An 18,978-nucleotide genomic window follows, 5' to 3' on the forward strand; every position below is an offset into this window, starting at 1 on the left:
ATTTCCATCAGGAGACATACTCATAAAAATGTTTGTTCATAAAAATTGAGTCCACCCCAAAAAGGTGAATTTAATGTTTTATAATATTTTAAAGTGTGGACGAGTGTTTAGCACATCTGCCTCAAACATCCTGGGTTCGTACTGGGTTCGAATCTCAACCTCAGCATTCCAGTGTGGAGTTTGTACGTTCTCCTCTGTGCCTGGTGGGTCTTTCTTCTTCCAAAAACATGCACGTTAGGTTCATCGAAGACGTTAAATTGACCTTACGTGTGAAAGGTGACCCTAATGAGGACAAACACTATAGAAAATGGATGTTCAAACTTGAACCAACGTCCTTAAACTGGAAAGGACTCCTCTGTTATTTGATTATACCGCAAATTTCAAAAATGCCTTTGTACAAATACAGCTCTCACTTGCGGTCTTCTGATAAACGTCCTCTAACAGTGTTCAAAGAACATTAAGACTATGAAGAGTACATCTACTACAGATGAGAAGACGTCTAATATATATTTTGGTCGCGCTCGCACAGGAACATCCTTAGGGTCGCAACGCTGTCTCTCCAAGGTGCGTTTGTTTTGCTCGCCGTTTGATCTGGTGGCTCCAGAGAGAGCTCCTCGCCTCCTTTGTCAGCCTTTATTCAGGAAAATTCATTTGCATTTGCTCCTTCAAAAAAAGAGCGAGATGTGTGCGGAGTCGAGCGCTTATGAATGTTTAAACTCGTGACTGTCGTACCAAGGTGAACCGCGGCCATGTAATCGCGTCGTCTCGCTTAAATAGGTCAACCATTTTGAGAATGAGGCAAGCGAGGGCTTCTTCATGTTTAAACCTGGGTTACGTTTGGCTCTTTGCTGCACTGAAAATATTCATGGGGTAATCTTAAACTGCTGCTTAATAAAAATATATATATATATTCAGTCAATATTCACTCTTTTTTGTCTTCATAAAAATAGATTTTTTTTTAATATTGGAAAAAAGCAACTTCCATTGAGGAACTAAAGTAAACGAGTAATTAATGAAGCAGTAAAGCAAACCAATCAGGAAGTAACTACTGAGGAATTAAACTGAACAATCAAGTACTAACGTAACCAATCAGGGAGTAACGTAACCACTCAGGAATTACCGTAACTAATCAGGTAGCAAAGTAAGCAATGAGAAAATTATGTAAGTAATCAGGAATTAATAAATGAAGAAGTAAAGTAAGCAATAAGGAAATAAAGTAACCAATAGGGAACTAAAATAACTAATCTGGAACAAAAGTAACCAATTACGAAGCAAAGTACAAAAATCAGGAATGAAAATATGTAATGCCCAGGTAAGAAAGCAGCAAGTAAAGTAACCAATGAGGAATTAAAGTAACATATTAGGAGGTAGAGCAACTAATCAGAAATTATAGTAACCAATTAGGAAGAAAAGTTAACTAATCAGGAAGTAATGTAACCAAGGACAACATGCGTGACTCACTTTGTTTGAAGCCCAGGAAGGGGATCCTCTCAATGGGCGTGTCTCTCTTCTTCATGTACTTGTAGAGCTCTACCAGGAAGGCCTGCTCGTCCTCTCGACTCTCCTCGGACGAGGATGACGCCGCCTGCTCCTCATCCTCCTCCTTCTCCAGGGAGGCCGGGGAGGAGGAATCCCTGGCCTCCTCCTTCTCACTCCTCTCCTCCACCATCTCCTTCAGTCGTTCCTTCTCCTCGGGCGGCGCCGCCTTCCTGTGTTTGGGAACGGCGCTAAGCTTGCCAGAGCTAAGTTTGCCGTTGGCTAATGCTCTACAGCTCGCTTTGACCTGCGAGGAGGAGAAGGACCGTGGTCAGGTCGCATGCATGGATGAGACGCTTTACGGTTTAAAGGAGCGACTCGTCACCTTATTGCTTACTTTTTCTGGCAAACATAACCAAAAACTATTTGCTGAAAAAAAGCACAATATAGTCGACAATTTTACATTTATATTTAACATTTGTTTAATTAATTTTGTAAATAATTGGCTAATAGATTTTTTGCGAATAGTAAAATAAAAATAGTGCTAAAATAAAAAGAAATTGCATGTACATTTAACTTTGTTTATATACATGTTTTAAAAAAAAGAATGGGTTAATTAATTTATTGCAAGTAATAAAATAAAAACATTAGTAATAGAAACAATTTTATGCTCACATGTAACAATTGTTTCATTTTATCAAATAACTGTTTGCAATATCGCAAATACTGACACAAAAAATTACTAAAGTAGACGGTTTCACATTTCGTACTGTACATATAACTTTGTTTTCATATATTTTGTGAAATAATTGGTTAATTGATATATTTCAAATAATAAAATAAAATTCGAGTAAAATAAAATAGTTTATTATTATTTTCCTTTAGTAAATAATTTGTTAATTTATTTATTTCAAATAATAAAATAAAAAATTGGAAGATAGACCAATTTACATAGTGTATATAATTAACATTGTTTTCATTTATTTTATCAATTGCTTAAATATAAATTGGAGTATTACAATTTAAAATGAATTATTATTGCATTATTAAAATCAAGTATTTTACATATTTTGCATTCACATTTCGCCCAGAATTGTCATTATTTTTGAATGATGTTGCCCATCTGTCCGTTTGGATCCTAAAGAAGCAAATGCCTAATAACTGGATAAAAGAGCTCAAGTTACAAAATAAAATAAATAAAAAATGTATATAAATCTTCATTAATATTGCCAACTTCAGTGTGGGTGTTAAGATTAATATTGTGATAATCAAAGTCATTGTCTTCATGATAATTAAAATAATGTTCATACTATTTTACCTCTACTCTCTAGATGACCATGTAAAGTTTGCTGTTTTTCAATTTCATCTTTATTTTCATGCAGCGGGTTTCTCCGCATTGATTCTTGATGAGGTGACTCCTCTTGGGCAGCAAAGATTAAGCACAGATTAGCCAGAGACATGATTGCCGTTATCGATTTAGCTGTCCAAGGTTGTCAGGATAACAGCGGAGTTAAAATACAAAAAGTATTTGACTTCTGCTTCCTTACCGCGGAATCTCATAACAACACGAGGAAATAGCAAAGGCGTGCTCTGTAAAGCATTTCAAATGACGTCAAAAATGATCATTTGGTTCAATGAATCAATGGTCTAACCTTGGGACTTTTGGTCTCCAAGCTATTGGGGTCCTGAGCCGTCATCGCCGTGGAGCTTGTGGAGTCCCTCCTCTGAGAGATGGACAACTTCTTCTTGCGGGGCCGCCCCTTCAAGTTGGGAGCTGGGGACAGAAGGAAAACATGAAGAGTTTAAAACAATTAGCTGTGAAAGCAGATGTAGCTATGTATGTATGCCAGTCATGTGTGGTGAGGTACTGACAGAGTTAGATTTTTAAACTTATGACCCAAAAAGGGGAGAATATTAATATTAATAATATCATATAATATAATAAAATTTGCAGCCTGACATTAAAAACGGGTAAACTTTCATTTGGAGCAATATTTTAGAATGCATAGACTGCAGCTGGAGTCATTTTCCTCACAACCGCGCCAACAAGTGTGTTTTGCTACCATCTCCCTGAGTCAAGTCTGCACATATGCAGTGAGAAGATGGAATAGTCCATTGCATGAGAAGGTAGTGGGGAGCATTCCAAACAATCATAATTAAGGATTTATGTGCTTTAAAGCGCATGAATTAAGAATAAAACTAAAATAATTGTTTAAATAGAAGAAAACTTAATTCATCCTTTTTTTTTTTTTTTTTAACTGTACATTCGGGGGGCCCTGGAAATGTTGGGCCCAGCAGGCAACTGCCTGTGTTTGCCTAGTAGTCAGTCCAGCTTTGTATGGCAGAGTACTGTTTGCTAACACAAAAATATTAAATACACAAATTCAGCAGTTTAACTATGAAATCATGTACACAATTAGATTCAAACAGAAAACACACCAAAAACTTTTCCCAAATGTGTGTAAACATAACATAAGGGTTGTCCAGGCTGGTGATGTGGGCTCGCCATGGCAACAAGAATTGAATATGCCATTTTTTTCAGATGTTTTCTTTTTTCCCCTGGGATATTTTCACACTAAAAACTAAAAGGATTGTATTGTGCAGTGCAGTGTGTTTGTATGAAACTATTACACATTTGAGCGCTTTTACATAACATTTATGATCGTGATGCTAGAAGAATGAAATTAAACAATGGAGTGATTTAGTGATTCCTCTATTTGTGATTCCCCCTGGAGGGGCTCTCATAATCACAAACACATGAGCAGCTCTGTTTAAGAGGCGGGCAGATATAATTGCTCAGTTCACATTACGCACACGCACACATGCACACATGCAAAATCAAGCATTTAAGGCCATGGCAAGTCCTCTTTTTGTGTACACCCACGTTTGTGTCATGTAACATCTTGGCACAGCATCACCAACAACAAAGATAAGCTTGGGGGAAGAGAGAGAGAGAGAGAGAGAGAGAACCTTCCGACATATTTCACGTGGCATCGGCGTCAGAATAACGTGACGGCCAACGGTGAATGAAAGGCGGAGGACGGTTGGCGGGAATAAAATCATCACCGGCACGCCGCCGCCGGCTCCTTGTTGTTATTTTCGGAGGAACGCTGGGAAGACTCTGCCAGCATTTGTTGTGCGTTTGTCATCCAAAAGAAAACATTTCACAGGCGATAATCCTCATCCAGCGGCTGGGCGCGTTTCTAATTAAGATGCTCTCTTACATAAACTACAGATTGTTGTCTGTTTAGTGAAAAGCCACAAGTGATTACGTCAGATATACTACTTCCAAAAAGTTAAAACTTTACAGCTGAATTTATTTTGACTTTGTTTTGAATGAACATGACCAACTGTTGACTGTTTCAGTAATTCCTCCACAACTTGCTGCTCTCAAAAAAGGAGCTGATTGGCTAAATTTACTTTTTTTTTATTTCCAAGGACATCAGCTTGAATACCTTTCTGTAACTCTTCCAGTCTTTCTGTTGCAACCCGCTAATGACACTCTGTTACAGTCTAAAATCAGTAGCCACTTCCCTCTGAGAACAGTGTGTCTTCAGAGACACCACCTGCTGTAGATGCATGAATTCTGTCATGGCAACCATGTATTGGGTATAAATAAAGAAAATCTGTGAAATTAACAAAAGTGGAAGCAAAACTAATGAAAATGCAATAAATGTATCCAGTTTGCAATCAACAATTAAAAAAAATAATAATCTAGGCCCATGCTTCCATATATACGGTATCTCTATGCAAGCCTGCAATTTTTCTATGAAAACAGTAATACAAACATTATATTTATCTCCTTGGAGGAGTCAATAAATGTCAATGTTGTGTGGTTAAAAAAAAGAAATGGATCTTATTTAAAAAAAATAATAATAATAATAATTTACAAAATATATTTTATTTTCTCGGTCCCAGCCCCCGATACCTCTGTAAATGTTTTTCTGGCAAACCAGTTAAGACGTTTTTGCTAAGAAAACAGCCATAAAGATATACAACCACCTTGGCGGCAGTAGTAAAATTAGGAATGAAAAATACTAATTCGGATCAGAAAAAAAAATTATGCAACTCCTACACATGCTTAAATTACGTCATTAAGATGAAGTGACACAAGAGGCCAACAAAAAGACTCACAACGTAGTAATAAATGTGTAATGAACATGTAACAAATGTGAAATTACAGCAGTGTTGTGTGTAACATCTCTTTAGAGAAATGGGATTGCCTCCTAGGCTGGGGTACATGAAATTAGACATCCTAATCTGGCTCAAAATACAAATTGGCCACCTCCTGCACATACTTAAATTATGTCATTAAAATTAAATGACACAAAATGTCAACAAAAAGCCTCACAATGGAGTAAAAATCGTTAGCATAATCATATAATTGACTATGTCATTTTTAACTTAATGTCGCAATATCAATAAAAATACTAATGTGCTTACTAAAAGTTTTTTTTTTTTTTTTTATTCTTTTCATTAATGCCTATTGTCAGTAATCCAGGTCATGGTAATCTGCAAAGGTTGACTCAAGGCAAGTGCATTGCTCATGTTTGTTAATTTTTTTTCAGATTTTTTTCTAAAATGTGTTCAATTATATGATTACGCTAAGACATGTTATATTAAACATGTAATAAATGTCTATCTACAGCAGTGTTGTGACAATTCAGAAATGCCACAGCCTCAATGAGGGAGGTAGTAAAATTGGACCTGAAAATTCCTGATTTTCAACACAATACAAAATGGGCACACGTGCATAAGGTTGAATGTTGTCCATCCGTCCACCTATCCATCCATCCATTTTCTGTACCGCTCAACCTCACGAGGGTCGCCAGCCCAGGAAGGGCACATATAAACAAACAACCACTCGCGCACACATTCACACTGAAGGGCAATTTAGAGTCTTCAATCGACCTACCATGCATGTTTTTGGGATGTGGGAGGAAACCGGAGTACCCAGAGAAAACCCATAGAGGCACGGGGGAGAACATGCAAACTCCACACAGGCGGGGATTGGAACCCCGGTCCTCAGAACTGTGAGGCAGATGTCAACCACCGTTCCACCATGTAGTCCTAACATACAAGTTACAACTTACTAACTAACAAGCTAACTAGATTTACAACATAATGTCTGGTGTGAACTGATAGTAAGATTGAATTGCTTCTGATTCTCGCATTTTAAAATGTTAAAAAAAAAGAAGCTAATTACAATATAATAAATGAAAAGAAAAATGCTAAAAATGTATTAATAAAATAAAAAATAAATAAATCCATACATAAAGAAATTAAAAAATAAATAGTAAAGAAATATGGGGGGGGGGGTAAATGGGAAATTAATGCAAACAAAAAAGTTAAATAAAAAAATACAAATAAATTGTGGAATAGATTTATAAGCAAATACAATTTGAAATAAACAAAAAATAAATGAAATAAACAAAAGAAATACACTATAAACACAATTAAAAATAAATACAAATGTGAAAAATAAATTTAAAATAAAAAAAGTTAAAAAAATAAATAGAATAAAAATAAATTGTGTCAACAATGGAACTAAAATTTACATGCAAAAAAAACCATTTAAAAAGGTAAGTTACATAAAGTAGCTTTAAGAGATTACAAGAAAAATCCCTCTGTGTAAATGAAAGGATAGACACACAAACACACAGAGGTGAGGGCAGTTCACACACACACACACACACACACACACACACACTGAAGTGAGCCACGGCGGTCACCGTGACGACGGCGTAATGACTTGATTGAAGCTTCTCTGAACGGTATCATGTCAAAAAGAGTGTTCCTCTTCCTCTCCACCATCATTCAGCAGATGGCGACACTAATCAACCATAATCATTAAGAGTCGACCTGGGGTGGTCTCAGTCACTTCTGTGCTCGCGTGTGAAAAAAGAGAACCACAGATAAAGCACAACAACATGGACTTATTGACGGGGGGCCATCTGACACGCGTCATACGGAAAGAAAAGACGGCTGTGTTCATTTGGATGTTCACTCTGAAAACAAATATTTGCTTATTATTCAAACAGTTGCAGTAATAACACAGTAGTTGTGCATTCATGCGCAGCTCCCGCGTGATGAGTTGCCTAATTACCGCTGTGACATTTAGAGTTTTTGCAGGCAAATCGAGCGAAAGTTTTAATTTGCTAAATGACCGTTTAGCGTTGACGCAATGAATTCCCATCAGTCCAAGCAGAAATGTGTTCTTTTGTGAGTTAATCGCCTTTTTAGAGACCTCAACAAGCCTGAAAACTTGCACATTGTTGCAAGAATGAGTATGCTGGTGAAAATGGCTGTATTTACTGCAACAGCTTTTACATTTCAAGTGCAGTACTTTTGAAATACAGTACATTGTTTATTTTTCTTTCTGTTCTCTCCTTTTTCTTTTCTGTTGCTCCTCTTTAAAACCTCATTCTGTCAGTCTGAAATTGTTTTAATAAATATCCATTATAATACAAAGAACCACAGTCGCAGTTAAAAAACAAAACCTCCAATGTTGGAAGGTAAAACTGTTCTGGCATAAAAGGGATACACATTCTCCATTCTGCTTGACCTAGCAACCGAACAGGGCATTTGTATTTATTTTTGAAGAACTGTTCGTTACTGGCGGCACGGTGGGCGACTGGTTAGAGTGTCTGCCTCACAGTTCTGAGGACCGGGGTTGAATCCCCGGCCCCGCCTGTGTGGAGTTTGCATGTTCTCCCCGTGCCTGCGTGGGTTTTCTCCAGGCATTCCGGTTTCCTCCCACATCCCAAAAACATGCATGAATTGGAGACTCTAAATTGCCCGTAGGTGTGAATGTGAGTGCGAATGGTTATTTATTTGCATGTGCCCTGCGATTGGCTGGCAACCAGTTCAGGGTGTACCCCGCCTCCTGCCCGATGACAGCTGGGATAGGCTCCAGCACGCCAGTGAGGAGAAGCGGTTAAAAAAATGGATGGATGGATGTTTGTTATTGTCATATGCAATGCATTTTAATTGATTCATTACTTAAGTATTTTTTTCATATATTTAAGGCCAATGTTGTGACTAATGTTACAGTAGCATACAATAATATTAGATGTTAGAAGAATGCTTTTTCATACAAATATTTACTGGAATCCTAACTTTACTGTGCAGGTTAGTGATAGACTATGACACATTCCGACTTATAAATTCACCACTGTAGGAACGGAACTCCATAGTAAACTGAGGACCGTCCCCTACAGCATTCATGTTTTTACTCCTTCCTGCATCAAGATCAACAGTTCAGTGTACCATAGCCACACTGCCAAAATATTCCAAACACTCTCCTATTGCCAAAGGTAGCAGCGGTGTCGTAACACGGCGACCTCGCCTGTGCAGCACACCCCGCAGGCTGTGTTTGTTCACCACAATTGTAACCCTGTTGTTTTAATGTATCGGTGGTTTCTGACAAACAAGCTGCATGGCCGCTGTGAGCCAAACGGGCCAAAGGTGAACACAGAAACACTGGTTGGCGTTATGATCTTTGTCACTGTATAGAAAACATTTTTAAATCCATAAATGTACTAGCATGAACTGGACCATGGCCGAAAAAAGGTTGGGTATCACACTGTTTTATCGGATAAAAAAAAAAAAAAGAGTAAATAGTAAATAAATTTTAAAAAGTAAAAAAATAAAAAAACACCACTTATGTTGTGTTAGCTGTAGCATCAGGGCTAACGTTAAAATTAATCTTCAGCACGTCTTTTTTTTTTTTTTTGCAATAGTAAATAAGAAAAGTCAAAATAACAAAAAATATGTATTTCCATGTACTATTATTATGTTTAAATCCAACAACTAAAATGTGTTACAAGAAAATAATGCTTATATTTTCAAAAAAATAAAAAGTTACAAAATTACAAATCATATTTACTTTCTTTGTTGTTTTGCATTGGATAGTAAATACAGTTTAATAATGCCTATGTCTGATAGCTACAGAAGCTAGAGTAGCTAATGTTTGTGTTTTATATCATACTGCATGTTTTATGACATGCTTTAAAGGAGGTGGCGTTAAAACACAGCGAGTGGGAACTCACGAATGTGTGACCCAGATATATGTTACGAAAGTAACTGGAATAATGGCTTTGTACATGTTTATTTACATTGTACAATATTTGAGTGAGTCAGCTCAGTCAATAATGTTAGCTGTGGGGATTTGCCAATGAAATGTGACACGCCCACGCACGCCAAGACAAAGGCGGTCACTCACGCTGGAAATTTACATGTCATAAAACACACAGTGTGACATCATTAAATCAAATACAAAATACCACAAAAACATGAATAAACAATAATATGTGGATAAAGTGGCTTTCTCACTTCATTGTACATTACCACCAAAGGTATGGAGGTGGCTGCTCATATTAAAATTGTAAGAAGTTTTAAAAATATGCATATTTACATTGGAAAAATGTGAATCACTTCGTAAGTACTGTAATTAATGAGAATATAAAAAATTAAAATCAGGTATTATTTTTTTTCATTGGACAGTAACTACACAAGTACACATGAAAAATGTGATCAAATACAAAATAAAAAGAACCACATAATGCTCATTTTTAAAATATTTAAAATACATGCCTGAAATAAAATAGATTTTTTTTTAAATTGAAAAACAAATCATAGAAGAAAAAATATTTAATAAGTCCCCAAAAATATAAAGCATGTATTTTTTTTAATAATCCAAAACGTAAAATGAAAATGTTGATTTTTGTTTGTTAATATATACAAATGTTTGAACAGTAAATGAGCAGTCGTAAGGACAATTGTGTTTTTCCAATAAGAAGGCATAGTGAAAACACATCTACACTAGCTATGAGGCTACGTTCAATAACATACAAACATAACAAGCCTCTGAAATGGGCTTCACGACGTGTCATAATTAATGTTGTCTGGCTGTTCAAAAAAACAAACAAATATATAGATATATATACATTCATGCCATTAAAAACAACCCTGATAGCAGCTACTGTATATTCTTTAACCAATAAATTAATGCTAATACTCGCCCTCCTGCCAAGAGGAGTGCGCGTGGGTGGGCGTGCGTTTTTTAAATTTATTTATTTATTTATTTTATTATTCATTGCTGCGACCTCGGATGATAGCGACCTTAATTAATTTCTCATCACGGTGCTGCAGTGTGATGTAAAGTATTTTCCATATTCACTTAATGAGCGACGCATTTGTTGCTGTTGTGTCTCACGCACGCACACACACACACACACATGCACACGCAAACATACACACACACACACGCATGCAACATAATGCACCTTCCAACACAACAGAAAGAGGGTGTTACTACTTGTTTTTGTGGTTCACATGAGTCAAATCTGCCTGGGCTTTTGCTTTGTGAAGGCCAAAAAACAACAGGATAGTACGTACACCATTAAGTCCAATAATATTCATCAAAAAATGCTGGCTGAAATACCACAGTGGCATGGTAGGTAGCATGGTAGATTTGAACCAATTGTTTAAGTTTTCGTTTTTTTATAATAATAATAATTGAAAAAAAAAAATTAAAAAAAGACAAAAAAACTATAAAAACTATCTACTATGAATAAAATACAAACATTACAATGAAAACAATACAAATTATTGGAAAAAAAATCTAATACTAATGAAAATCATAATTCTCTCTTTTTTTGAGAAACTAATCAAAATAATAAAAATCTGATAAAATATAAATAATGGAAATCATAAGAATGTTAATTAAAACATTTTAAGGAAAATAATTATGAAAATAATACAAAATTCATGATGAAACACTACAATCATAAGTATATAATAAAATATACATAAAACCGTAATATTTCCTAGAAATCATTTGAAAAAGAAAAAATAAATAAATAAATAAAAGATAATAATACAAAAATCATAATGGAAAAAAAAGCTAAATAATAAAAATCCCATAAAATATACATAAAACTATAATAATCTTAAAAATCATTTGAAATTTTTTTTTTAAAAAAGATAACATTCTCATTGGACATATCATTAGATACACTTGTCTGATGTCTCAAAAATGCAATTAAATATAGAGAATATATATATACATATGTATATATATATATGTACAAGAACAATGATTTTATTCTTATTTGTTTTATTTATTATCCTTTTTATAACAAATGACAAAAATAAGAAAATGTATTTAATGTTTTATCTAGAAACAAAAGGTTTTCTCAAAAATCTAAAATGACTTTCTAAAACAAAATATCTGAATACATTTAACAATTGAGCATTATTGTCTTTTAAAGGCATTTTGTTTTAAAAAAAAAAATTCTTACAACGCTTTTGTATTGGCTCTCATTAGATAGCAGAACTCGAGTAATTCCAGCTAACGTTGGACACGACGTCGCGAGTGAGTGAGTGTTGCCGATAACATCCTTTTTCCTGGAAGCGCAGCTTACTGAGGCCATTAAACCCAATCAATGAATGAATGAGTTTATAAATAAAATACATTCTTGGGCTACATAAACATGACAATTAAAGTCTGTCCACATAAATAAATGTTGACCGGCTGTCCAGTGCATGCCTAAGCAACAGGTGGCGCTACAACCCCTTTCAATAAGGATGTTCTAGCCAAGCCAAAGCCCCAAAAAAGTAATTTTTCACGTCAATAAAATTTAGCTAAACAATGTTGCATTTGTTTTTTTTGGGGGGTTCAGCATTTTTGGGAGCTAGCAGTTACATTACGAACAAAAACTAACTAGCTGACTAGTTGACTTCCTAGGTAGCTAACTAATTAGCCAACTAACTACACCCAACTGACCACTAGCTAAGTAGCCAACTCAGTAGCAGACTAATTACATTACTACAACTAACTAGATAACTAACTGGACAGCTATCTAGCCAAGTAGCCAACTAAGTGAAAAAGTAGACAACTAACTAGCCAGCTAATTAGCTAGCCAACTAACTACTCACCTAAGTAGACAACCAACTAGCCATCTACCTACCTAACTAGCCCACTGACTGACTGGTTAGCTAGCTAAATATCAAACTAACAGATGGAGATCAAAATAATATAGCTTGCTTGCACTTCAGCATATTGCCAACGCAAACAGTTGATGCAAACGCTTCCATGCATCAAGCATAAATCACATTTATAGATGTATGCCTCCAATATATCGAGACTGGTTCCAAATATGAGCGTTATGCATGTAAACGCACTGCATCATAAAAACGCCTTTCCGTCAATAGCGCCTGCCATGTCGCCTATTATGCACGTGGTAGCATCACGTTAAAAAAAAAGAAAAGAAAAAGTGCGTCTGCTTCTTTGTATTCATTGCGAACATTTATCACATTTTCACGTAGCGGTGTTGGCAGGAAGGCATCAATTTGGAGCATATTGTGGCATATCTATTTGTCTCTTGTGTACGGGCTGTGTGAGTGGCAGCAAATATGATTAGAAAAGGGCGGGGCCCGGGAGCAGCTCATTACTATGCACGGGGCAACAAAAGGCCGCATTAAAAAGCTATTACCACAAACATTCTGTCAGTATGTTTGCCAGTCAGCTGACAATTATCAATCATCGTCAGAAAGCGAGCGCGGCCGTTGCCATGGCGACGAGCCCACATCCCAGCGACACATTGTTTTTTTGCCTCCCTTCTAATATTTGATAAATACTCGTGCCTGTGTTTTCATTCACACGCCACACCGTCAGCACATACTGTAGGCTCAACGGCCACAATATTAGGTATACCAGCACAATCTAATAAACAAGAGCTAAAAAAATTTACATCCATCCATCCATCCATTATTTGTATCGCTTTATCCTCACAAGGGTTGCGGGCGTGCCTGAGCCTATCCCAGCTATTTCCGTGCGAGAGGCGTGGTACACCCTGAACTGGTCGCCAACCAATTGCAGGGGACATATAAACAAACAAACACTCGCGCACACATTCACAATTAAGGGCAATTTAGAGTCTTCAATCAACCTACCACGCACGTTTTTGGGATGTGGGAGGAAACCGGAGTGCCTGGAGAAAACCCAGGTTGGAAAGGTTTTTTGAAGACTCTAAATTGCCCGTCGGAGTGAATGTGTGCGTGAGTGGTTGTGTGTTTCTATGTGCCCTGCGATTGGCTGGGCGACCAGTTTAGGGTGTACCCCGCCTCCCGCCCGGAGATAGCTGGGATAGGCTCCAGCAGCCCGCGACCCTAGTGAGGATAAGCGGTTAGGAAAATGGATGGATGGATAATGACAAAATGACAATCACTGGATCAAATATTAGGTACACTTGCACAATCCAATGACCCCCCCCCAACCAAAAGATGCATGAAAATGTATTAAATAATTCAGAAATATAATAATAATAATAACGACAACAATATTATTACTGTTATTCAAATAATTTAATCTATTAATGCATCAAAACTGCAATTAAATAATTGATTATGACAATATAATCCATCCATCCATTTTCTGATCCGCTTCTCCTCACTCGGGTCGCGGGCGTGCTGGAGGCTATCCCAGCTGTCATCGGGCAGGAGGCGGGGTACACCCTGAACTGGTTGCCAGCCAATCGCAGGGCACATACAAACAAACAACCATTTGCACTCACAGTCACACCTACGGGCAATTTAGAGTCTCCAATTAATGCATGTTTTTGGGATGTGGGAGGAAACCGGAGTGCCCGGAGAAAACCCACGCAGGCACGGGGAGAACATACAAACTCCACACAGGCGGGGCCGGGGATCGAACCCCGCACCTCAGAACTGTGAGGCTGACGCTCTAACCAGTCGGCCGCCGTGCCGCCATGACAATATAATATTTTTATTAAAATTAAAGACAATAATGTCTATTAAAATATTGTCAAAATGCAATTAAATAATTCTAAATTTTGCAATAATAACACAATATCAATAAAATTACTATTAAGATAAAAACATAAAATATACATAAATAATAATGCTATTCACATTATTACAGTATCAAAAATTAAATTGAATAATAAAAAATATAACATTCATCTTCATCTACCGTTCCGCTTATCCTCACTAGGGTTGCGGGCGTGCTGGAGCCTATCCCAGCTATCTCCGGGCGAGGGATTTAACCCCGGTCCTCAGAACTGTGAGGCAGTCATCCTCTGTGCTGCATCAAAATATAACATCCATCCATCCATTTTCTGAGCCGCTTCTCCTCACTAGGCTAGCGGGCGTGCTGGAGCCTATCCCAGCTATCATCGGGCAGAAGACGGGGTACAGCCTAAACTGGTTGCCAGCCAATCACAGGGCAGATATAAATAAACAACCATTCGCACTCACATTCACACCTACGGGCAATTTAGAGTTGTCAATGAACCTACCATGCATGTTTTTGGGATGTGGGAGGAAACCGGAGTGCCCGGAGAAAACCCACGCAGGCACGGGGAGAACATGCAAACACCACACAGGCGGGGACGGGGATTGAATCCGGGTCCTCAGAACTGTGAGGCAGACGCTCTAACCAGTCACCCAAAATATAAAAACTCTAATATGAATAACATTATTACAATAATAATAATTTACCAAAAATGAAATTAGACAAATAATAGTAATTTTATATTATTATTATATCATAATATAATTATTGTAATGGTAATAATTTATTATTAAAATAATACATTAAAATGAAAAAAATCTGTTAAATAATTAAAATTTTATAATAATCACCATCATCATCATAATAACATCAAAAATTAAATTCAATAATAAAATAATATACATTTTGTATGAGTGTGCCGCATGAAGCATTCAGGTCGTGTCCATAAAGAGGTAAACAGCTGTGTGTGTGTGCACATCCGTAATGTATCTTGGCAGTAATGAGCTGACGGCCGCTTCGTCGACAGTGTCGGAGTAAATATTCATCTCATCTGAACACTGAGGACTTTTTCTCTCCCACACTTGTTATGACTCAGTGGTCTTCCCACTCACGCTCTGCATTGACCGCTTTTACAAACACACTAGACGCCTTTGCATCCAAATTCGCCGTCGTCGCACATGCCATGCAAATTCCCGGCGCTTCCATGTCGAACTGAAGCAATTCGAGCTGAAAATAACCGCTTCCAATTCATGTTGATGATACGCTGGCTTGTAATGAGGCGAAGAGCATCAACGCTGTTGCTATGGCGACCCCTGGATCACCCATACAAACTTTCTTACATGTTAAAATAATCAGACCATGTTTATTCCAAGACATCACAGCTTTACACGACCTAATACACAACTTTGACAAATGCAAAGATGGATGTGTTCTGTAGTAGTCCAATGAAAAAATGCAACTCTAATTCCATTTCATTTCCATCCATTTTCAACACCGCTTATCCTGGTTAGGGTCACGGGGCGCTGGAGCCTATCCCAGCAGACTTTGGGCGAAAGGCGGACTACACCCTGAACTGGTCGCCAGTCAGTCGCAGGGCACATATAGACACGGACAACCATTCGCACCCACATTCACACCGTCACTGAGTGGGAACTGAACCCACGCTGCCCGCACCAAAGTCAGGCGAGTGTACCACTACACCATCAGTGACTTAAACTCTAATTCCATTTTGTGAATTTAAGTCTGAAACATCAAACATCAAAAATCTATGTTGTTGTGTTGAAACAAAAGTCACTGAATTTGGAGCTTGTACTTTTTGTTGGACAGAAATGGATGTAAGCACAACTAGTTCATGTGATAGCTAACTAGACACCTACCTACCTAACTGACTAGCAAACTACAACCCCAATTCCAATGAAGTTGGGACGTTGTGTTAAACATAAATAAAAACAGAATAGAATGACTTGCAAATCATGTTCAACCTATATTTAATTGAATACACTACAAAGACAAGATATTTAATGTTCAAACTGATAAACTTTATTGTTTTTAGAAAATAATCATTACCATCATAACAATAACAATCATTTTATGGCTACAACCCCTTCCAAAAAAAGATGGGACAGGGTCATGTTTACCACTGTGTTACATCACCTTTTCTTTTAACAACATTCAATAAATGTTTGGGAACTGAGGACACTAATTGTTGAAGCTTTGTAGTTGGAATTCTTTCCCATTCTTGCTTGATGTACAGCTTCAGCTGTTCAACAGTCCGGGGTCTCTGTTGTCGTATTTTACGCTTCATAATGCGCCACACATTTCCAATGGGAGACAGGTCTGGACTGCAGGCAGGCCAGTCTGGTACCTGCACTCTTTTGCTACGAAGCCACGCTGTTGTAACACGTGCAGAATGTGGTTTGGCATTGTCTTGCTGAAATAAGCAGGGGCGTCCATGAAAAAGACGTTGCTTGGATGGCAGCATATGTTTCTCCAAAACCTGGACCGTTCAGCATTAATGGCGCCAAGTTACCCATGCCATTGGCACTAACACAACCCCATACCATCACAGATGATGGCTTTTGAACATTGCGTCCTTAACAGTCCGGATGGTTCTTTTCCTCTTTGGCCCGGAGGACACGACATCCACAATTTCCAAAAATAATTTGAAATGTGGACTCGTCGGGCCACAGAACACTTTTCCACTTTGCATCAATCCATCTTAGATGAGCTCGGGCCCAGAGAAGCCAGCGGCGTTTCTGGGCCCAAAACAGGTGTTTGATGAGCATTCCTCAACTTTCTCAGTCTTTTCTGCCACCTGTCCCATCTTTTTTGGAACGTGTTGCAGCCGTAAAATTCAAAGTTAATGATTATTTGCTAAAAACAATAAAGTTTATCAGTTTGAACATTAAATATCTTGTCTTTGTAGTGTATTCAATTAACTATAGGTTGAACATGATTTGGAAATCATTGTATTCTGTTTCTATTTATGTTTAACGCAACGTCCCAACGTCATTGGAATTTGGGTTGTAGTCAACCACCGTACTAGTTAAAAAAAATAAAATAAATAAATAAAAATGAACTGGCCAACTAAATAATTGACTAATTAGACAAATAAACTTGCAAATTATGAGAATAAAGTTATAGTTTTTCAAAGAAGACAGACTTGGGATAAAAAGCTACAATCTTACGAGAATAAAATCGTGGTTTTCCATGATAAAGTCGTAATTAAAGTCAAACTTTAACAACGCAATAAAGTCACATTTTAACAAGTGCATTTAAAAAATCCATGTTTATTCTCATCATAATTTACTCTGGAAGAGACACTTTTATTCTCAAATAAATAGAACTATATTTTCCCAAAAATCATTTATTAAAAAAAAAAAGACTATTTCTGTAATGCAAAACCTTTTGTTGAGAAAAAAAGACTTAATTCATGCTGGGATGTCAAATTTATGTGATAATACGTCACAATTCTATCAGAGCTTTGAATTGGTCCATGGTTTAGCTAGAGGAGTCATTGGTTTACTGTGTTTGTTTTATGGGTGTGCCGGTCCCCATAAGTAGGTGTGCATATTTTTTGCTAATTGTTTTGCTGCTTGCGGACCTCCAGAGGTCGCCGTACCCAACCATGAGAACCACTGGCTTTTTGCATTAGCTGGCCTTCCTTTCATGATAAATGTTTTTGGAAAATGTCTCAATGCTTCACAGAACAAGCCGGCTCCCTCCCTCGCTTGCCCGTTCCATTTTCCATGCGACCTTGCTCTGCTACCTTTCCACAAATCATTATTTTCATTCGACAATCTTCTACAATCTAAACACATACACACACACACACACAAGCTAGTTCAAATTAAAGCAATTTAGCAGACAGTGCTTCAGTGTGAATTTCTCTGCTTTATTATGAAAGTCATTTGGGAAGATGAGCCAGAGAAAATAGTAATAATACGGGGGAAAAAAAGGAGTTGTGTGTTCTTAATTCATTAGTTGTGCGCTGTTGTGCATGCTCCCCACGGGCTGGGGGGAGCGGGAGATAAGTAACATTACGCTTTCATCAGATCAAATGAAGCAAAACTGTGCTGTTCCAGGAAGAGCCAATTAAGGCCTTCAAAGAAGTTTATTATTGCCACGGATTTAAAAAAATCATTCTCATCTAATTCAGTGGCGCGCTGTGTGTGTGTGTGTGTGTGCGTGTGGGGGGGGGGGGGGGGTGTTAGATGTGGGAGGGGGAGTGAAGGCTCAAGCTTTCCGTTTGCAAGGAAACATTTGACAAAAGCTTATTTACAGTGGAATCGGACAGCGGAGCGCCCGAAAAGTGCTACAATGTGAGGTTTAACCCACATGTCCTGGAAAAATACACCTTATAAGTCAAATAAAAGTTCCATGATCACGAGATGTCAGCAAAAAGGATTTTCAATCTCGAGTGCTTAAGTTATTTTTAACCTAAATAATAAACTAGCCAACTAGCCAAGTACCCAATAAATTAACTACCCAACTAATTGACTCACTGATCGATTAAGAACCTAGCAAAAAAACAACAAGCAATTAAGGCACTCCAATGCCCTCCTGTACTTTCAGCCGTTCACTTGAAAGGGACAAAAAAAAGTCAAAAATACAGAATATGTGCACTTAAACTTTAGAAAGTTTGTTTCTTTACATTCTCTTTCATTGTGTTTCATTATGTTTTT

At 37.3% G+C, this 18,978-nt stretch overlaps 1 protein-coding gene across 1 annotated transcript in view; it reads right to left on the reverse strand.

The window, feature by feature from the left end:
* arid5b (AT-rich interaction domain 5B) overlaps positions 1 to 18,978 on the reverse strand; it is a 127,055-nt gene that overhangs the window by 35,408 nt on the left and 72,669 nt on the right. The window contains exons 5-6 of the mRNA XM_061790070.1: positions 3,129 to 3,250; positions 1,462 to 1,783 (exon numbers count right to left, since the gene is read on the reverse strand). Of these exons, the coding sequence (XP_061646054.1) occupies positions 1,462 to 1,783; positions 3,129 to 3,250 (444 nt within the window). The remainder of the gene's footprint in view (positions 1 to 1,461; positions 1,784 to 3,128; positions 3,251 to 18,978) is intronic.

This window comes from Phyllopteryx taeniolatus, chromosome 11, assembly GCF_024500385.1.
Source record: "Phyllopteryx taeniolatus isolate TA_2022b chromosome 11, UOR_Ptae_1.2, whole genome shotgun sequence".
Classification (NCBI taxonomy): Eukaryota; Metazoa; Chordata; class Actinopteri; order Syngnathiformes; family Syngnathidae; genus Phyllopteryx; species Phyllopteryx taeniolatus.